Source organism: Aptenodytes patagonicus, chromosome Z (assembly GCF_965638725.1).
Source record: "Aptenodytes patagonicus chromosome Z, bAptPat1.pri.cur, whole genome shotgun sequence".
NCBI classification, from domain to species: Eukaryota; Metazoa; Chordata; class Aves; order Sphenisciformes; family Spheniscidae; genus Aptenodytes; species Aptenodytes patagonicus.
This window is the reverse complement of record NC_134982.1, coordinates 56,787,288-56,810,007: the sequence shown is the minus strand read 5'-3', so window position 1 is coordinate 56,810,007 and position 22,720 is coordinate 56,787,288. Positions and strand designations below refer to the sequence as shown.

Here is a 22,720-nt window from a genome sequence, read left to right as displayed (position 1 = left end):
TGTTTGTTCCTGAAGCAGCTTCATCCTTCAAAATCTTATCTACACCAGTAACAAAAATCCCTGTGCAGTTCACACTAACTGCCCTGTCAACACTATTGGGCTTTACACAAGCAAGAACCCACTCCTACAGGCAGCCAACAGCTCACAACACTTAGCTGTGCATGAATGAAGGGAGCCAGGGAAAAGAAAGTGAGAGCTGTTTCCCTCCCTGAGCTACAATCCATGCCTCTGTAAAAAGTTGCACAATATGTCCTGTTTTATTTCACCAAATACAACCTGCTACTTTATGACCTGTTAAAATCAATAGCTTGCTTTCTTTTCTGCTGAGCTCACATTGCCTAATGGACCCTGACTATCTGCTATTTGGACAACTTCCGGATGCTTTTAGCATGTGTCTCACAATTTTTGTGAGTTTTTGTGCTCTTTCCAGTTAAGGATTCAGATGTGATAACTAAAGATGTGTTGCACCTTTCAGCTGTGTAAGCTTGTGTAAAGAAATTACTGCATCTAAGCAGGAAATCAGCTGCTGGCTTGCAAGCAGTTAGCTGGTCATCTCAGCCACATTGTTCTACTGGCTTTTCCCGAACATACTTCCTCCTCTGTTCTTTGTCTGATCCTTTGGAAACTGTCACATCCAAGTTATGTTTAAGTGGACCCTACCTGCCAAGTGCAAGAGCAGAAAGAGAGCTGCAGCAGCCAGAACAGAAAGGGCTTGTAAACTATGGTTTCTTCTGACCTTTCAAAGTTCTTCTTCCTCATATAAGCACAAACTTCATATGAAAACACTACAGGGTGAGCAAAAATCTTCCTTTTTTGAATTCTTCCTCTACAAGACTGTTAAGAGTTGTGGCAGATACTTTGGTCTGAAGTGACATAATTATAATGCTTAATTATTTCAGACCTGAAGTCTACTGTAGAGAAATTATGTTTGTCTTATACAAAAAAAGAAAGGATAGAAGCTAATTTTATAATTCAGGACAATGATGTGGTGAAAGCATTGCATTTTAGAAAAGAAAAACATCACCATAAGTGACTTCACCATTCTGAACAAGAACGGTAGTTTCAAACTACCTTTGTTGGCTATACTGACGGCAATTTTAAATTCCAGCGCTAGTGCTCCCAGGACAAGTACTGCTGTAGAGATTTCATCAGATGCTTACTGATGATGTTGGGATCTCATAGGACGTGCACATCACTCAGAGGAGATGACACAAGTTCTCACAAATTAATTGCATAAAGAATGTATAACCAGTTAAACTTTTGCAGCTTAACCAGTAAAGTACTTCATCTAAACGTAATTACTGTGGAATGAGAATGGCTATTACATGCTGAGCTGTAATACTGACATAAACTAACAAAACACATAAACAAGAAGTATTTGAAATGTACTTAACTCACTATATTGCAATGATTCCTTTGTATCTTCTAGATAAAGGGAAGTTACAGTGCTGAGCAATTCTGACGTTAAATTACTGCATGCTGGCTTTTCCATGCTGACTGCTGGGGTGAACTTTTCAGGGGCTAAATTCCTCCTGCACACTAAGAACTGAGTGCCTGTAACAGCAGTTCAAGATACTGTTGAAGGCGATGGAAAGGGAGACCCTAGAGCTGGCCAGAAATATAGGCTTAGGCAGAAATACAGGCAGCAAAACATGGCCCAAACTTGGTGCTTTTGCATGAGGCACCCTTCCCCCTTTTCAGTTCCTCTGCACTTAATGGATATTAGGCATTTACACAGGCACTCAGTGTGACATGCCTCTTACTTTGTACGACATGCTTCTTACTCCCCTAAGTGACTACTACTTCATCTCTCATCCTCATTTTTTGCTGTTCACAATGAAGATGTCTATGAACAGGGACTGTCTGGGTCGCGGTGTGAAAGGTGCATGTGAAATGACCTGCACCATGACTCCTGGGTCTTGCTCCTTCTTATATAAACCCCTTTGCATTGCTTCCCCTGTGAGTCATGGAAGGAGAGAGAGCAGCATTTTCTCCTGTTCTGTTCCCTGATGTCCGCTGATTTCTTTGCTGAGGAGAAAGTCTGTTGCATAATGTGCCCCAGCAGACCTGGACATGGATGCTTTATTTACAACCCTGAGGATCCTTCAAGCAAACCTACCTGTCAGTTCCCACAGCTTGCTTTTTCACAGCATGTTGCTAATAAACTTGGACACTGCTGTTATGACAATACTGAACAGTTCCAAATCTGTATCTCGATCACTGACTTTGTGCTAGGCTGAGAGTTATACTCACCTGTTTCCTCAGCACTGTCATTTATGGCAATATTCAGGCTCCAAGCAGACCTAGCTCAACACGATCCTTCTGCAAGTTGTATTAAAAAGTCAGGTTTCCTGACTCACTGTGAATCAGTATGATCAGAATACATTACTCATCAGCAGCTGGACACCTGAAAAGCTTAACTCAGCCAAAATGAGGATGGGGCAGTTCAAAAAAGGAAGCTAGATCAAGTGATAACCTGGATATGACCCAAGGTCTTCTAAATCTTATATCTTACAGTGATCAATCCCAGGTATTTCTCAGGTGATTTTCTGCCTACTGCAGGTTGCCTGTCTGCTAGATTATCTCATCCTGATAGACACTAGTATAATACCCAAAGCACAGCATCTAATATGCTTCACAGAATTTTCATCATAATTATTACCTGCCTAGGTATTCTTGTAATTCATGTAAGTTGCTAATGCTTCTTTGAATTCAGCTAAACTCCTGGCTTCAAAATCTTTCCATGGCAGTGAATTCCACAGTGTAATTACATATTGTGAAACTGTAATCTTTAATTTCTACCACTGCCTCTGAATTCTTATATTTTGAGGCAGAACTGTCTATTCCTCCATGTTTAGATCACTCCGTTTTATATTTTGTATCACCTCTTGTTTGTCCTATTCACAAAAGAAAGTCAGATGCAAGAGTTCTGACTTAAAAAAAAAGATACAATAATTTGATTTCTGCACAAAGCAGGAAAAGCCAAAGGCTGCTTTAACTTGATCTAAACAACAGATGCTTCTATAAACGTCTGCAGTTTATACCCTTTTCCTACATCCCTGCCAATTCCTGAGCATTCACACTTTGCAGTGTTAGCTACCTGCTAAGGACCAACTTCTCCCCTACTGAACACCTGAACGAAATCGCTGGATAATGCTCACTTACACTGGCTGAGGACCTGGTTTATAGCATTTTATCTCCATGAACTTTTCACAAGATTCAAATGAAGGCAAATTCTTCTGCTGTCTTCATTGCCTTTCATACCCTGCTCTTGAATTTAACCCTCGATTTTAGTTTAGCTTATTTCTGAGTGAGAGTGCCCACACCAGGATCTAATTCTGTGTAATAAATGCACTTCAGAAATTAATTCAGATCCTATTGCCTGAGTGTCCCCATGTAAACAGGTTCCAGAATACCTATGAAATACACCTGTGAAATACAAGATACAATATAAACAAAAAAACCACAACAAGAAAAAGCAATTGTTGGATGTTTTTATCTTTTAAATCCATCACCTGGAGGTAGTAATTAAAAAAAAAATCTCACAACCCTCAACATTTCACAGCTTTAACACCTTGGATTATTTAAAGATCAAGTTCTGCTCTTTCTGAACCCCATGAGTGCCCCTTCCCTATCTCCCCACCTTGAGCAATAGACACAAACTTCTTGCTGGGGCTCACCCTGCAGTGGTATTGACACTGCTGAGACTCTCCTGACTTGCCAGTCTCCACCAAGGGCTGGCACGTGCTTTTGTCTGACCTCTGCCATCACCTCTGCCTGTCCCCCTCCCCTGGAAAAGCAGACTTTTTGCTGTGTTGTTTTAATGTTTTAGGTAAGGAACCTGAGGGCCATAATCCAGCACTGGCATGCGTCATCACCTCAGAAGGAGATCAGTGACATTATGCCCCTGTCCTGTCACAAATTCACTCCGAAGTTATTCAGGTTCATGCTCCTATGTGCATTAGGAGCCTGTAACCGCAAATGAGCGGTGTTCAGCCATCCCACTGTCCTTAAAAGTTCCTCGACACGATGAGAGCCATCGTTCCTCTCTCTCAGTAGCTGCTGTTTTTCTGCTGCTTGGAGATCTCGGCACCAAAATTTGTGCCAGAGTGACATTTCTGTAGCAGCTCCCATTAACTGGAACAAAAACAATCATTTGAAATTGGCAGCTGTGATGGAATGAAATGTTTCCATAGAAGGCACTGCACAATTATTTCTTGCTAATGCTAAAATCGTGGGCAGGACACTCCTGTGGAAGATTTTCCATCCAATTTGTATTGTGACAGACATGATTAGGATGCTGACAAAATCAAGGTGTATAAGTCAGAGCACAGAAAGAATAAGGGTTTAACTCTTATAATAAAGTCAGCTGGCAGCAGTGCTGTTACTAATACAGATTCACTTTCTAAATTTTCCCTATGAACTCTGCCAGCAGAACTAGTGGTCATCAGCAGACTGCAGAAACAATTTAGCATGTCTCAGGGAGTCAGCTAGTTTGCTTTTTAATGAATGGCCATTAAAAAAGCTAGTAATGTCATAGATAGCAAGAAAAAACAGAAAACATTGTAAATTCAATTATAATCATTAATCTTGCTGATATGATACTTATCCCTAAACCCACTAAAATGAATAGCAGCCACCCAAGCAGCCTCAGTGGATTCTAAATAGGAATTTTAAGAAGCAAAATACAACAGCCAAGAAACCCAGAATGCAGCATGATAGCTGGAAATTCCTTGCTTCTGTTTCACATATGAACAGTGACTAGTGTGTCAGAAAATCAGTCTGTTTTTCACATCTATGTCGGCTGGTGTAAGAGAATATCTGCTATTACCTCTTCCTACAGACCCTGCCTCAGGTAATACTTAGGAGCTCAGTATGCACAGCAGGAATTTATAATGAGCTCTCAGTTTAGATTCCCATCACTACAAAAAAGAAAGGTTAAAAAAACATTCAGAAGAAAAAAGCTGGTGTCCATCAAAACTAAATGGGAGCCCAGGGTTTGAAAATGCACAATAAAAGAGCAATGGATGTGATATCACAAGTCATTACAGTAATGCAACAATACTTTCTTCCCACTGAAAAAGCCCAGGACTTTATCACAATGTCACATCAGAGTCACTGGCATTTAGCCCTTGGAGGATACCTACTTCCTTTCTAAATGCTAGTGCAAACTTAGCTGGATTGACAGCCCCAGGACCTGACCCGTTCAATTTAGCTACACAACAGGAACAATGCTGTCAGAGTGAGATGCCTCTAGCTCTGATCCCCCGGACATCTGTGAAAGGACAGTTTTGTCCTTCTGCCCTTGAGAGAGTTCAGTCAGTCTCAGTCTTATGGGGAGCAAGATTTCTTTGCCTGTTTAAGACTGCCAGCTCACCTTCCAGCCCTTGTTTCCTAAAATCCTAGCTACTCTGTGTATATAGCAGACTTCATTTTAATTTGATGCAAAAAATTCCATCACATCCTTCTCCTGTCCACTGCAGACTTTCAGAAGGCAACATTCACCTGGTGGTTTTGGAGGAGACAGCTTATTTTCAAAGTTGGAGGATATTTTCTGCAGCTTAGATGCTAGACCAATTATCAGGCTATATGTACCTCACTACACAGAACTTTGCCACTGATTTTACCATAGATAATAGAATTAGAAGGTGATGTTGTTTGGAAGGGCCCTTTGGAGGACACTGAGTCCAAACCCTGCTCAAAGCCTGACTTCCAGGTTCAATCAGCTTGCTCCAAGCCTTCTTCAGTGAAATTTTGAGTACCTCCAAGAATGGGGATTGTACACCCTTCCTCAGCCCCTATTCCAGTACTGTCCCACCCTCAGAGGAAGATTTCTACATTGTTACAGGGCTTAGACCCTTTCCTTTTTCCTGCCCTTTAGTCTGTCCACCTAGATAGACTATCTCTTCCTGTTTGTACAAGGCTTTGTCATTCAAAGGAGGCCATCCTTAATAATAATAATAAAGTCCTAACAACATTTTGAGATGCTGTTGGGAATCTGCAAGTATTGCATGGCTACAAGAATTTCAACACTAAGCTCTGCAGGTCCAGTTTCTGATCAGGAGAGTGGGAGAGGCTACATACAAATGAATAGGGGGGAAAAAAAAAGAGGCATTGGCCAAGCATTGTGAATAGCCTTGCCCAATAGCTTACCTGCTTGGTATTACTATGCTGTTGCTTTTCTTGTCTGAATTTTCCCCTGAAAACTCTCATAGTTCAGCCTCAAACTGTTCTTCACAGAGAGGAAGCACAGCAGACATTAACAAAATCAACTACAGTTCAAAGTGGGGCTTGAGATCTAATCACAATCCATCTTGAAGTTTGATTAAGTGCTCTAACAACTTGAGAAAGAAAAGAAAAAAAGCCAAAAATAGAGTGCTGCTCTTGACAAGTACAGGACTGATGACTAGGTGAGCTAAAAACAAGATATGATAGTGTACTGTATTTCATAGAGACTTTAAGTCCCCAAAAAGTGCTTTGCAGCTCATCCTCTCCCAAACCATGGGGCTGTACATGTCCGAGGCTGTTGCTTTTTTTCTGTTGCTGGTTTTTTTCATCTAGGACCTGGTAAAATATAATCCCTGGTAAAATGTAGTTCAGATAAACTCATTGACTGTTAAAGGCATCCTATGATGAGCCAAGCATCAGCCTGAATTCCCCCGGTACTCAGTCTCCTATCTGTGGGAGATTTTAAAATCTTTTAAAATCACTTCCACCTGGCACAAATACAGGCCTAGGTCCCTCAATTGCATGCTGCAATTTCACAATGAGTCTTCCTGTTGATCTCAAGGCCCATGTCCGCACATTTACTGACACACAAAACTGCTCACAGGATTGATACAGCTGCCTAAACATCTGGTTTGATGCACTGCCCAGGATATCAACGCTTTCAAGCAACAGTTTACAGAAGCAACCATCAGATTGCATGAACTGTGGGCCTTAAACAAACCATCAGAAAACTAAAAGGGAGAACAAATACAGTATGACTCACTCAAGCATTTGAGGCAAAGAAGTGTGGTAAGAAGAAAAAGCAATTCTTTGCTCAAGAGTCAAAGATCAGTGAGACATTGGTCTGTGCTGCAAATTTGCCATTGTTCACTGTGCAGCATAAAATCAGATTACAGTATAGTCTATGATAACATTACAGTTACGTTTACAGTTTGTGAGCAAGATTTTAACAAATATATTCAAATATATTAATAAAAAGCTGTATCTTCATATATATACCAAAGATATAGTGTTTAGTAGACACATGGAAAATGTTAGAACTATGCTGAGGACAACACAGCTAGAAAAAACAGGGTTAATCCCATCACTGTGCAGTAGTTCGCAACTGTTTCATACTACCTTTTCATGAATGAAATGCTACAAATTATATAGCTGTGGTGGTCAGTCTTGAACCAGTGACAGACAGGGTCCGCTCGCTCAGTCCCTGCCAGAGGGTGTCATTTGTCCTACTGTCTTTGAAGTGGAGGGGTGAATGGAGGCTTTTTTCAGATCTCAGGCCAGTTTAGCTAAAAAAGAGCTCACTGTGACATTTTCAGCCCTCAGACTGCTTTTCCAGAGACCCAGAACTGTTTTCTCTGGATCTTTTCACTGTCATCTCTTTTCCCTTCTCGTGTCCTCTCCGTTTGCCATCACCTCTTCTCATCCCCTCCAGCTCATCCACTTGTCCACTTCTCCTTTAACTCACTATCACCTCCTTCCCCAGCTACCTTCTCTATGATGCTGGGCCAAAGCTTGTTGGTCCCAAGAAAGCCACCAAGAGGAAAATACAGGACAGGAGTTCCTTTTAGAAACAGTGAGGAGTAGGTGCCATTTTTCATTTGCTCTGTGTAATGAATTTTTCTTTCCCCTCCTACAACCCCATAAAGAGTCTCTCCCCCCAACACACATATCAGGAGAAGGAACCACTGAGGACTGGGATCACAAGTGTTGGATAACGTCGTGTGTGTGCATAATGAAAGAAAAAGAGCATATTATACCATGCAAGAGCTCATCTTTCCCCTCCAGGTGCTCCAGGGAGCACCAGAGAATCTAAGAGATAGCAGCTAAATTGCCTCAAAACTGAAAGCAAGGTCTCTTCACCTGTCCTAAAACAGATCAGTGCTCCTACACAAAGCTGAGACTGGCAGCTCTTGTCTCCAGCTGGTAAAGTAACAATTCAATGATGAGCCTTGTCTGTGCATGGCTTCCAGGCTCTTCTCTAGTCAGCTGAAGTGTCTTAAGCTTTCTTGGTGGCCGGTTTTCTCTGAACAGCATCCAGCTTCGAAAGCCTATTCTGTTGGTAAAATCCTCTGGCACTGGCCCTCGCACATCGCACATCAGGATCCTCGTATCTTTCAGGAAAACCTACCTTTATCTAATGCTTTTAGTGAGGCATCAAAAACTTGCAGGCTGCTCCAACCAGAGGGAGGTAGTGGTGACAAACCTACCCTGTCTCTTTTCTGGAAGCCCTCTGCAGAGTTCTTGCACCTTCCACATGCACATAAAAGAATAACATGTTAAGGAGTCCCCCGATTGCAAATTGACTCACTGTTGTAACTGCTGTTGACGTCCGTCTGTGTTGGTGCCAGGCTGTACTGAATTGACCCTTCAGAGGTGGCCCTTCCTGACAGTAAATGGGAGAAGAGAAGGGAGGAAGGGAAGGGGAAAAGAAAGGGAAGAAAAGGGAATATTTAGATAAACTCACTGAACAGATCTGCAGGCACCCTCCACTATTTTTTAACACAACTTCTTACTGCAAATTCCTCCCCCCTCCAACACACACACACTCACATGCACACAAACACATCTTCCAGCAGAAATCTGAAGAAGCTGGTTGCCTCAAGTCCTGCCAAGCAGTCTCATTTGCTTTGCCTGACTGTCGTCCCACTGGAAATGCCTTGTACTGGGGTCATTGAAGAGGGTGGAGGGCACGCAAGCTGCAGAACTGGTGATGCTGTTGCAACAGGTATGTGTAGGACTTCACTGGCAGATAAGATCCTTGCAGATCAGGCTGTCAAGCCTGAGTTAATCTTTCAGCATTTCTTTAAGGACAGATGCATATGATAGGACCTGAATGTTAAACATGAGCATGTCAGCCCTGCTGTCCTGTTCATTAATAGACATTAGATGCAGCAGAAAGAATAGCTTGGCAGCATTTCTCATTATGAATAACTTTTCCCTCAGAAAAGTGCATTCCAAATCCTCTTTGGCATTAAGGGTATGTTTGACTAAGGTCAGCAAAAGCTGTGTTATTAACCTGACATGTGTCTCCTTAGCAACCTGTACTTGTGAATTTGCTATGGAGGAAATAGTCCCTGTTGCAGAAGGTGCAGAGGTACAGGCATCAGACTGCTCTGATGTTCTTCGTTCCAGACGTGCTGCTCTGTAAAAGAGGTACCAGAAGTGGACTGACAGCCTCTCAGCCTGAAAGCACTTGAGTTCACGTATTTTAACATCAAGGTCATGCTCACTACATTTCCAATCTAGTTCTCCTCTTTTTGGTCTTACTGCCTTCTCATTTGCACAAGGTCTGTGTATCAGGGTTAGCTCGTATGTCCTCCCTTTACCTGCAGTGTTGGTGGAGGACCCTCAGGTATGTGCTATACTGTGAGCAACCCAAGGAATCTGAAAGGTTCATGGAGGTTTCAGTAAAAATAGTTTCAACAAACAATTAATCCATAAGCACCACAGGTACATGGCCATGTAAACAGCAGGAGATTTTACCAGTGAGGAGGAAAGGGGCTTGGCATCTGTCCTTCAGTCCAAAGTCTCGGCCTGACTACTAAGGCAACAGTGAGTGAGTCTAAATACCATTCTGTAAATAAGCATTGTCTTTATTGAGCTCTTATTTCTCTTTAAATGATCTCCCTTCCTGATTTGTTCTCACAGAATTTGACTGGGCCATACATACTACTTAATAATGAAGATGGATGATAAAACAGCATCCACATTACTTATAGGATTTTTCAGAGAGGACATGCAGAATTAATTCTTCATTTGAGAAAGCACTGGAATGCACACACAGACATTACACCATCTACAAATGCTCATTATACTTACTGAAAAGCAGTTAATGCTAAGTTATTGCTGACTGATGCTTTCACCCATTCATAAGAATGCAGAAGAATACCATTGAAGTAATTTGTATCTTGTAAGTGCAAAGGCTGAGGAGGAATTTCACTTTTATAGTCACTACCTTGCAGCAGAATCAGCTAAAGCAAGACATAGGGACATCCCTCCAAACCCAGACAGAGTACAAAGTTTTAAGATACTACTCTTGAGTTACTTTGACTGAAGACTCCAGTCTCTTAGGGGCTTTTGTATGTTTATTTGTACTTACATCTGCTTGCAACAGCTTTTCACTAAAAATCAGCAATAGCCCAAACACACTCAGACTCTTCAGAATTGCCTAAGAGAATCAGCAAAAAAGGTAATTTGGTCATGAGCTCTTCTTCTCTTGCTGTTTCATGTGTAACAGGAGCACAGAGATTCTTTTCCTGATGGGAAGTGAGGTGAGTGATGCATTGCTCTATTGTTTTTTTAAAGATTGCATTATGTTCAGAACTATTCTTTATTCAGTGTTATTTTCCTTGCTTTTCCAAAACAGCCTTCTCAAATCTAATAAAAAGCATCACGCTACCTATCTAGGCTTTCACTTGCTTCCTGTTTATCAAAGAAACCACTTCTAAGGCATTCTTATTGTTTATAAAGATTTTCCCAGAACTTGCCCTCCTCTATTCCAAGTCCTTTTGAGCTCCAGCCTCTGTTCGTGCTGTTCCTCACTTTTGTTTGCACAATAGCTTTGCTTTCTCTAATTGCATATTTTTTTAGTACTCATCCATCACAGTTTTTTTTCCTTCTCCTTTGCCTGCCTTGCCTTTGCTTTCTTACTAAGGTATTTTAACTGTCCAACATTTTTCAATAAATCATTACTGCTTTAATTATGTCTTTATTTCTTGAAACATTTCTTTACATGTCAAAACTGAAACTTATCAAATGCAAGGCTTGTAGAAGCCTCTCTGCCCAAATGCTGGGTTAACACATTTTGTCACCCTATCTTTCTGTGAGTGTCTTGAAGGATTGCGTCTTCAAAGCAAGAAATAAGAAACCAAAAGTGTTTTTTTTTAAGGTACAGAGACATATCCCATCTTCTCAGTGCTGTTGGAAAATGCTTATTTCTAGTTAATTGTCAACACTGCTCTTTTGAGTTTGTGAATCTTCTTGTCTTTCTTTGGAGGAAACTGCAAACTATTTCACAAGCACTGAAGCAATACTATATACTAAAGCATTTTTATGTGCCTACAAAAGCACCTTCAATTAAAATTCCATTTATAGTTTTGGAAATTGTCACTATTTTGTTTCCTTTCTTTTAACACTTGTCTTATTTACAGTTTCAGCTCCTTGGAATAAATGAAAATCAGAGAACCACGGCTCGATATAAACAATGAAAAGTTCAAACAAAAAAGAACAGTAGCCTTTGTGGTTGTGCATAAAAGCCTGAAAACTTGATCCCTTCCTGCTCAAAAGCCAAAATATTAAAGCCCTTAAACTTTTATTTCTTTATGGTAGGTAATGATTTTCAGGTCAGGGTTAAGAAGAGAAGGTTAAAAGCGACCTTACTTCTGTCTTCAGCAGCCTTATGGGAGGGGAGAGCAAAGATGGAGACAGACTCTTCCCAGACATGCACAGAGAAAGAGTGAGAGGCAGCAGGCACAAGACACAACACAGGGCACTCCCATGAGATCTTAGGAACAACTTTTTTTTCCAAAGAGAAAGGTCCCCATTACAGCAATGTCTCAGGGACATCATGGGTTCTCCATTCTTGGAGCTATTGAAAACATAGCTGGGCACGGTGTGGAGCAATCTGATCTAGCTGGACTAGTGTTGAGGAGGGGGAAGCAGAAGCAACCTCCAGAGGTCTTTCCAACTATATCATTTTATGATTTGTGACACAGGCATTTAGTAATCCTAAATTTCAGTATTTACACCACACACATTTGAGAGAATAATCGCTGACAGGCGCTGTGGTGCCTTCAAGAGGGATACTTCCCCTGTCTCAAAAAAAAAAAAGAAAAGAAAAAATTGCTCATCCATAACATTCTCTGCCTGGTTTCACATCAAGTGCCCTGTATAATTCAACCAGAGATAGATGGAGTGAACAGTATGCGCAAAATGCAAGATAGAATCATAGGGGAATCAAAACAGCAAAAAAGATGCTGTGTTGACAGATATAAATGCCAAGAAAAAGGACATATACAGATATTGTAGCCCCTAAAATCTCTTTCAGGGAATACCCTTCTGCTCAAGAAACAAAGAAGCAGGAGTCTACCTATATAACTTCTTCAATTTTTAAAAGATGGAAGTACAGTACACAGTGCTATATGAGTATAAATCTAGCCTCTGAAAGTTAGCGAATTGCTGGGTACCCTGGAAATGTACATCCAGCGCATGCAAGCTTCCTCAGCACTCTTTGACAATGAGCCAGAATTCAGCACTCCCCTTCAGCCTCCCAAATTTGCACCATGGCCAAGAGAGAGCAGCCAGGGAAATAACCTGTTGCAAGCAGCAAGGAGTTCCCTCCAGAGCAGCAGCAAAACTCCCGCAGGAACAAACACCACCAGCTGATTTCTTCTTAAAACTGCTTTCTTTTTTTTCTGCACATCAGATGAAAGCAAATGATTCACAACAATTATCCCAGCATTCCCAATGGAGTGATGCATCTGTGTCTGAGGAGTGATAGTGACCCCCAACACTCAAGGCCCATAGTGGGGGGAAGTTTCACTGGAGGGCTGGAGCAGCAAACCCCCTCACAGTGCTACAGCCTCACCAACAAGGACCCTTCAGCATTAACCGTTCCAGCCATCTCCAGCCACAAGGGCTGGTCCTGCAACCTCAGCTCTTTCTTTGAAATCGTGGTACGTGACAGGGATAAGAGCCCTGCTAATGTTCGTTGGTTGTGGGGTTTTTTTAGTATGTGATATTCCTCTGAAGGGCTAGAATACGCTCTCAAATTATAAAGCACAGCCCTGATGTTTCAGGAAAACAGTATCATTACCTCAATAACACCTAAACAGACCCTGATTTATCTAAGATTTGTAAAAATCACACAGATTTGTTTCCTAGCAAATTCCACGCAACTTTCTTCATTCTCACCCAAGCTGTTGTCATTCATTTTAGAAAACTAGATCCGTCCCTTCATATGCATCCATGCCGATTTCTTGCAGACTTCACAGTTTTAAAAGAGGTCTGAGGAATGCAGATTCAACGTTATGAATTACCTGGCCAGAGACAGACAGAGAGAACTAGGGACAGCCTAAAATAGCAAACACCTCTGTAGTCAAAGAGATCAGCTGCACTGAGACTGAAAAGAAAGACCCTGATTTACCCGATGTAAAAACAAGAACTTCAGTCTGGACTTTTGACATTTAACTTGCTGCCCTAATTACACACTGATGGATATTTTGGTGTGGACTGTATTCAGTTGCTTACAAGAGCAACTTGCTTTTTACTTAGGATACAATAAACCCAGATTTCAGCCCATGGTCTGCCCAATGCTAAGCAGCAGGAATCCTAATTGCTGACTTCCCTTCAGCTGTGGGACAAATCTCTCGAATCTTGAAAAGGCTGTTCCTCCTCAAGGAAGAAAAAGTCTCAGGTTTTCCCAGGAAACACGATTCTTGTTTTCCAGCTCTCTTCAGGTTTTAACCTCAACTGAAAAACAGCAGTTTTCCTCTTGCAACACAAGCACTGATATAATGCCCTCTTTTCCATTGCCTGAGCTGCCACTTTCACTCAGAGGACAAACCACATCTTCTCTTGGCAGATGTTACCCCTTTCCATAACCTCGTCCCACTTCCTTTGAAATTATTATCATTCATCATCCAGTAGCATCTAGAAGCCCCGGATATGAAGGCCCCACTGTGAGTTTTATCATTATATCAGAAAGTGAGTTCACAAAAGACTGCCTTGTTTTTCTCATTTAATGCAGTGCCTAACAAAATAGAATTTCAGCTTTTTAACCTGGGGCTGTTCCTAACAAGCCATATATAAATAATAAAATCCCAGTATATGCAGATGTCCACAGTGGGGAAGAGAAAATTGCCTAAGGACTTAGCATTTGTCTGCAGGATGAGTTTTAAAAGGTTAGTATGCTGTTTCAGGGAATATTTTAGTACTCCTACAGGTTGCCTATTTTCACAAATAGATCAAGACAGACAGTATATAGCTAAAGCAATCTATATCTGCTTCATCCAGACACAAGCAGCTCCAAGAGCTGAAGGTCTGAGATGGTTTTGTTCTGCACTGAATGAAATTCCAGCACTCAACATGTCAGCTCTGCACTACCGTGGATTGCACCTCTCTTCCCAATGAGCCTTTGTCCCTCCCTGTTGATCGTAGTGGCAGACACTACCTGTGCATCCCATTAACACTGCAAGAGAAGCACCAGTCGTGATGACAGCTTGATGTTGACGGACTTTTGCAAATCTCAGCTGAGGAGCTAATCGTAGCTGCAGAGAGGAAGAACTGATTCTGCTCTGCTCTACCTCATAACTCCACAGCATATGAAAGCTTTCTGAAAGGATCTTTAACTGGTCTAAGTGCCCCTCTTAGATTAGTGTTTTCAAAAACTCTGAAGTCATTTAGGTGTTTCTGAAGTCATTATCAGTAAATCAGGCTTTTAAAAAAATAGTAACAATACATTGCTTTTAACAGCACCACTTTTGATACAAAAAATACCAAAACTGGAAATTTGTTTTAAAGTAAATTTTAAGGAGGTTTCAAAGTATTGTCAGAAATCAAAATTTCTAAAATTTGCACTGTCTGTTAAAAGGGCTTAGTCCAAGTACTACAAGTTTTCCTGTTGGTCCAGCTAAGCTGTGTGGACTTCCTGCAACACCTCCTATCAGCATATATCCAGTCCATGTCTTAGTGGCTTTATGCAGGATGAACTGTTAAGTGCTAAGACTATCATCTGGACAGGGGATTATAAAGAGAGGTCAGAGTGGAGGATAACGCTTGCAACCTGCTTTAGTGACAGGAACAATCCAGATGATTGTGAAAGGCCTTAGCAGAGGGACCTCGCAGCAAGGCACTGAGAACTCCAACCTAGCCCTGTGGAGCTCTACACTCCCCCTTCAATCTCCCCTTATCAACAAAATCCTTCATAGCCTAATGGTAGTTCTAATTATAGAGCAGGAATTTCTTCTGATAAGGAAGCGGTTTACCCACTGTAGCACACTCAGTGCAGATGCTCCTTTAATATCTGAAAAAACTCCACTTGAAAGGCAGTGAAGCGGAGTGGCTCAGCACACACTTAAGGCTATCAACAAAAGACCACATGGACAGGCACAATTCTTGTATTTCCTAAAACTGGAGTACTCCACTTTGCAACCCTAATATTCTTCTTTTAACATAGTTTGTGTGTGTAACAAATAATTCCCTGACTCTACAACAATACTTCTACATCATCACAAAGTTCTCCAGTACAACTTCAGGAGCAGCAGGGAGCACAGCTATGAGTAAAACTGCTGTTGAGTAGTATTGATAGTATCCAGCACTATCAATATAGGAACTGTATTGAAAATCAAGAATGATTGACTGTAGTGTATGATGGCTTCAAGGCAGCTGCAGACAGAAACCAGTGCATTAAGTCAAAGAAATGCCCATGTCCTGGCTTTCTTTATGAAAACTCTCCAAAGCAGAGCTGGATTTTGCATGCTTTTATTCTTTAAAGTGGCAGTGGATGGAGCATTGTTGTGCCCATCTTGAAAACTAGAAATAAAAAAGAAATGTCAAGGTATTGGGAACGTGGTCAGCTTCTTGGCTCACATTAAGGAATCACTGAGATAGACAGTTCCTGGCATTTGCCAGCCATTGCTCAAAAAGAATTACGTGGCAACACCAGCAAGCCTACTTTTTATGTGCATTTAATTTGGAGTGAATATGTGCAGTCTAGTAACCCTGTATGCTGTGAAATACTTCTGGGTAGACCTAAGGGAAAGAATTCTCTGCAAGACTTCTTCCTGGTATGAACACAAAACAGGCAGAAACTCTCTTGCTTATGACATTTCTGTGAGCCATCTTTACAGAGATGCGTGCACTCTAGTGAATGCCACCTCTTCAGGCTAAAGAAAGTAAAGCAGCTGAAGAATTATGTGATTCAGGTCTATGAAAAGATAAGCATCACAGAGAAAATGAGCAGGGATCATTTTTTCACCATCTCTTCTCATCCAAGAATTAAGGAGCAACAAATATAGCAGTTGCAAAACAAAAGGGTGATGCTTATTCATGCAAACTGTAGTTCAGCTTTGGAAAACCTAGCTAGAAAGCACTGTAAATACTAAGAAAAAATTTTAAAATGCAGGCTCCAGAACCAACTGAACAAATTCAAAGAATAAAGCCCTTGATGGGCCGCTAAGCACAAATACCCCACCTCTGGCTCAGGAGTCCCACAGCCACTACTTTCCAAAAATTCAGGCAATGCTCAATGAAGCAACACTATGTCCTTGCCCTGTTCTTGTAATTTCTTGTACAGGAGTGCCTGTGTGGACACAGGACATTTGGCTTAGTGGACACTGGTCTGATCTTGTATGACTACTTTTATGTGACATGCACTGCATAATGCTCCTTGATGTGATGGCTTTTAGGGTCAGGGCAACTACACTTAGTCATTTCAGAGGAGAAAGAAGTGTATGAAATGGAAAATAATACAGTCACCTGTTTTGGCATGAGTATTCATCTGGGGAGCCCAAGGCTTCAGGGTATCCCCTGTTGATAATCATGTCTTATCTTTGTTCTTACTTGGGGAATGGACACGAACTCCAGAACAGACAGTGTGTGATCACCAGGGGCTGTGAGAGAGGAAGACAGCATCTCCCAATTGCCTGGAGAGATAGAAGCCAAGAAGCAGGAGGCAGCTTACAGGAAGCTAAAAATAAACCCAGCTTATTGACATAGCCTTGTTTGCTTCATGGTTGTGTGATGGAAAGACTAGACTGATCCATTGTGTCATGAAAAAAAGGTCAGCAGGCCACAGTCACTCTGTGGCTCTGTTTAATGACAAAAGGGCCAACCTGGGGAAAAATAATCAAATAGTGGCAAAGAACACTTACACACTCACTACTGCATGTGAGAAAATGCATTTCTTTGAATGCATTTGCCATAACATTTATTATAATTCTGGGACAGATGGACACAGTTTTTCAAAGTAACTAGTGACTGCACTGACTTTGGTGGTGGGAGAGGGACAGCCTCGGTTATCTGGAGCTTGGTTTGCACAAAGTGCTAAGACCACATATTCTGAAGAGTCACCCAGGCTCTTTTAAAATCTAGCTATAAAGCGTGCTTGAAAGCAGAGAAACCTGAACTCACAGCCCACTTGAAAAAGTGGCTTAGGCGTCTTTTAAGTCTTGCTTTCCTACAGATTCCTACATCCCAAACACCATCTGTGCTTTCAAAGCAGCCACTGTCTGTGTCCTCAGAAAAGCCACCATATGTGCCCTCATAATCCCCCTGCCCCTTCTCTCCATGCCTACTCTTCCATTGCACTGAAGTGATTGCGGTTACTTCAATTCATCTCCCATCTCCTTTGGCTGTACAGCCAACCAACACATGTACATCCCCACTACAAAGAAACCTTCCTCCAGTGAATATAGCATAAGCATAAGACTAATTTCTCAGCAAGTGCCCCACTCTGAAAACTGAGAAAAGTCTTTGTGAAGGCGAGTAGTGATTGAGTTATAGACGGATAGTCCAAGCAAGACAACACTGTGGGTCAGCCTGTCCCAAGGCATAGTATTACCATTATAGAAAGCGATCTATGTCCTTCTCCTCTGTTTAGCATGCAAACACCTTTCCTACAGTGGAGGTTTCTTAAATGTTTAATGAAAAGCATTGCTTTCAAACCACTCTTTAATCTTTAACTACAAAATTGAAATGCGGTATACTCTGTGGACCTTCCTACACACATCCCTATAGCCAATAAATTCCATTTTCCCCTATTAAGGAAGTTTATAAGATTGCACCTTTTATAGTAATGTATCAGATGGAAATAAAGAATTTGAAGTTATAAGACAACCTGGAGATGGAGACTTTAACTGGATGATTTCTAGCATAACATTTTTACATTACTATTTTTCCATCTGTCCATATCAGAAGATCACACTACATATGGCTGCCAAACTCTGCAGGACCAAGTACATTCTTCCTCACATACTTTCTTTCTTAGCCCTTCCTCACTTCTATGTGTCTCACATAATTTGCCTGCCATGTTTACTTGCACATATAATCAGCAAATTCTTTATTGTGCAGTACAAATAACAACAGCCCCCCCCCCCCCCCCCCCCCCCCAATTCCAGCCTCTAAATTATTTAAAGATCAGATAAAACAGAACAACATGTTCTAGCTTAATTGCTTCTTGCATGGTCAAACTAGATTTCACTAGAAAACTGAGAAAAAACCCTGTCTTTTACACACAGGGTACTGAATAAAACCACCAAGTTACATATTTTTAAAAACCTTCTTTTGGGGGATTTTTCTTATTTTAATTGCAAAGCAGTGCTAAAGAGTTCACACTTTGTGGCTGAAAACCCTCTCAGAATAGCTGTGCAGCTTGGGGAGGTTAGCTGAGCTTATTAAGTATCAAAACATAGAATTCAATACTGCAAAGTACGCTTCTATCTGCAGTACATACAGCCCAAAATACAATCCAAATTGGGGCAAAACTGCCTAAGAACACAGGATAACTCCAGAGTTGTGCCTTTTTCTCCACTGCTATCGTGAGTTACATGCTGCTCAGTAGTTTGGTGAAACTTTTTTTCCCCTGGCTGTAATTTGGACTGGGCTCAAAGCAGCTGTACCCTGCACAGGGAACAGGCTACAGCAGCAGCCTCTCAACCTCACCCATTTTGATGGAGGCATTTCCAGCCAGGTTTTATACAGCTGTTTAACTTATTAAGAACAGATCTGAGCAGCTACCACAATGAGAAAAAAGGAAAACTACAACAACTGGAAATGGACAAACCATTTTTTACACCAGTTTTCAATCACAGCTGAGCTCCACTTACTCACATCAGAACAACAGACAGCTAGAAACTAAATCTGCTGCTTTCAAACTAGGACATAATCAAAGCCAATACACTAAATACAACAGCCATCCTGGCTTGTGCAGCTCCATAAACTCTTCCCACCACAGAAGCAGAGAAACTTGTGTAGCTTGGATGTTTTCCTCAGAAGTTTCTACAACATGGAAAAGTTTTTAAATGCCTTTAGACTAGGCAGAGTATTTAACATTGCTAGATATGCAAGGATGAAGCATGGATTAGAGCTGACAGTCAGACTTAATATTTTTAATCAGAATTAGTATTATAAAAATAGCCTAGAAATCCGTAAAAGAAGGATTACAGCATTTGAAATAACCCAAGATATTCCCTATGATGTAGCAAGTGTCACTCATTCTCTTCACCTATACCAAAGCTGAGCTAATTTTATTCGTATTTCACTCTGATACTTAAAAACTCATATCAGAGGAAGTGTTCACAGTTCACAAATGTTAATTAATTAAGTTCTAGGACTCTCTGAGAGATAAGAAGGCATCAGTATATCAGTTATCTCAAAGACCAAAAGCTTTAAGCCAACTGATGTATGGAATGAGAACATAGCCCAGGAGCTCATCTTCTTGGTCCCTTAGACTGACACTCAATTTGCTTCCTCTTCCAGATTTGCCAACACATGGATGGAAAAGGCCTGTTTCCTAGGAGAACTCCAAGTTCTCCCTAAAGCCCCCACTCACCAGAGCCAAGCCCCTCTCCCAGGCAACAGCAGAAGTTTTTTAGCTGATGGAAAGTGTGGGTTAAGAAGTGAATCGAGAGCTACGTGAACATCCCCAGACAGGAGCAGGCTGGGGGTTCAGTCTCACCAAGCATCCACAGAGGCAGAACAGAAGCCAAGTGGGCAGATGCACAAGGGCTTCTTAGCAGTGACAGTAATTAGCTATGATTAGTGGGGGTGGTGTGGTGTGTGCAGCAAATTCATTGTCACTTGGAGTCAAAGCCAAGCCTGGATGTCTTCCCAGCATGTTTGTTCCACATGCACCATCGGTTGCTGGCCTGAATAAGGACAGAGCAATAATTCCTGTAGCACTGGATTTGCTGAATGAAGCATGGAGGGTGCATCACTGCGGGGATTGAATGGGATAATCATAAGTCTCCCTTTCTGGCTATAGGATGGGTGCATTTAAGACACTTGGTTACAAAGGGCAGGCAGGCATGTGAATTAAATTGTAAGCATGCTTAGTATATCTGGTCGCTGTTTGCTAGGCACAAAGAAGCACTTTATTTTAAAGGTTGAAATAGCTAGCTGATTGGATGGAGTGTCTCAGAGCTTCAATGATGCAGTCATGGACTGGTCTGAAATAACTTCTCCTGATCCCAATGCTTAAATCCTTCCATGCATGGAAAGAAGGCACTGTGGTAGCTTCTCTGCTTGCTTTTTTGTCTTAGGTTAACACAGGGCTTACTTCACTGTCCAACCTATGAAGCCTTCCAGGACAAAGGCAGATCCAGACTGAAAAGATTCCTTTGTCTCTGCAATAATCTCTTTCCCTGTAACTCTACATATCTATTCTCCGGATTAAGGAAGCAAAGGCCTCTTCCTACACATGTCTTGTCCCTAACAGTGAGCTAATACCCTGAGTCTGACAGCCTCTGGCTGCTGCAAGGCATGAAAGCTTTGCCCTTCTCTTGATCAGAATCTGGTTTCATTGCAAGCAGCAGGTAACTAGTGTCATGTAGGTAAATGCATTGTCTGAATAGCCTTTGACTCACAGAGGTAGTAGAGATGGCCATTTCAGTGACCTCTCTAACTCTAATTTAGTATTTAGTAACTTCTAGATCATCTCAACTTTTCTTCTTGCCTCAATAAAAAGCAACCAAATCTAGAGCCATCTCCAAGATTTAAGTAGCCTTCAAAATACAGTTAATACTCTGATTTCTTGGTAACCCACTCACCTAATGAAGACCACACAGAAAACTCTGAACACTGATGTTTGCATTACTGGCTTCAGTTTCAGCATCTTTGTGCTATATATAAAAAGATTAAAAGGTTGTAGGAACAGGATGTATGACACAGGTAACTACATTCATTTCCAATCTTTGCACAGTAAAACATTCATCAACAATTAACCTTTTGGGGAACATCTGAGGCTGATGTTGTGCTCCCCGTTGTGTGCATTGTTCTGAGAGTATGAACAACCCCCCAATACCAGGACATGTAAAATAGGCAAAGTGAAGAAAGAAGACAACTGCTCTGCTTCTCTCTTGCATGGGCAAGGACAGACAGTTTATTCCCTTACAAGATTAAAGTGTGTTCCTAGCATTTAATAGGATGATCTGTAAAGGGATACAGTCATCTTTGGTGGGGAAGACAAAGCAGAGCTGGTGACCAGCCAAATAGACATAAACTGAGAGACTGCAAGAATGAGACTTAACACCACACAGAGGTTTCCTAGCTAGATAACCCACCACTGCTTAGATTCAGCCATAAATGCTCCTTGTAACACTGCTCATACAACCTATCAGTGGCTTTTTGATCTGCTGCTCCTACCTCTCTGCAGGCACCTTGGCTAAAGTGACCTGCAGGCAGTACTTGAAGCTGAACTGAATCCTTATTTCAAGTGCTCCAAATGCATCAACCGACATGTACAAAAGATATCTGTAGAGCAAGAAAGATTTCTCTGTATGGGAGGAAGGAGGCTTTTGGGTCATAGCCAGCTAACTGACACACAGGACATCCTGCAAGTTGTGTACACTAGGGTATTTTGTTTACTGAAAGTAGCTGTCCTACACTGCAAAGATTGGTTGGTTTCACTGGTTCTGTAACAGTGCAGTAACCCACTCTTGCTTTGCACAAAGTGTTTGAATAGATAAAGCTGAACTGGATTTGCATATTAAAACTCAAGTTTCTATAGAAACTATATCTATAGGAAGCAAGTTAGGAAACTTCCAGAAATCATCCTGCCAGGGACAGCAATGTTCTTTAGAAGATGTAATCTATTTTTCTTTTTCCCTTTGCCAATGTGCCCAGAAAGTAGTTTTCCTTTTTTTGAGCAAATTTATTTCTAGCATGTCTTTGCACATAGTATTAGACACTCAATCTGACCAGCTAGATATTTTGACTTTAAAATAAAGTAGTTCTTTGAGTTCAGTGAACAGTGACTAGATAAAATAAGCAAGCTTACAGTTTAGACCTTAATTCAACAAAATACTCAAGCATGTAATTACTTAAGTCAACAAAGTCATCAAAACAATTACATGTACCACTTACCATTCAAAGACTTTCTGATCTCACAGTCAAAGCTGAGGGACATTGCAAACTGGAGGGCCAAAACTTACAGCTTTCCAGCTGTAATGGGAGTTGCATTTGCAGAACAAAGGCAGAATTTAGCTCTCTGACCATCAGTACATGTGCAATGGTTTTACCACAAAGCTGTTTTGCATTGTAGGCATTGCAATCAATGAAGGACAGTATATGGCCAGTTAGACTCCAGGGTAAACAACTTCCATTCATCCACAAAGCACTAATGCAACTAATACTCCTTTCAAAATGAGTGTCTGGGTAAAAATAAATAGTTTAGGTACAATTAAAATCTATCACCTGCATTTCTCAAGAAGCTGTTCAAGTGTCAAATACATACCTCTGAGCTGTAATGATAAATAATGGGTTTCATTTCCTTGCT

The 22,720-nt window shown here is 41.3% G+C and overlaps 1 protein-coding gene across 6 annotated transcripts in view; it reads right to left on the bottom strand.

Annotated features, from left to right (window-relative positions):
- The window catches only part of NRG1 (neuregulin 1), a 522,383-nt gene that overhangs the window by 308,016 nt on the left and 191,647 nt on the right, over positions 1–22,720 (bottom strand). For 5 of the 6 annotated variants that reach the window (XM_076361763.1, XM_076361764.1, XM_076361765.1 and 2 more), the window contains exon 2: positions 8,537–8,611. The exons of the other annotated variant lie outside the window; for it this stretch is intronic. In XM_076361763.1, the coding sequence (XP_076217878.1) occupies positions 8,537–8,611 (75 nt within the window). The remainder of the gene's footprint in view (positions 1–8,536; positions 8,612–22,720) is intronic. 6 annotated transcript variants of the gene reach the window in all.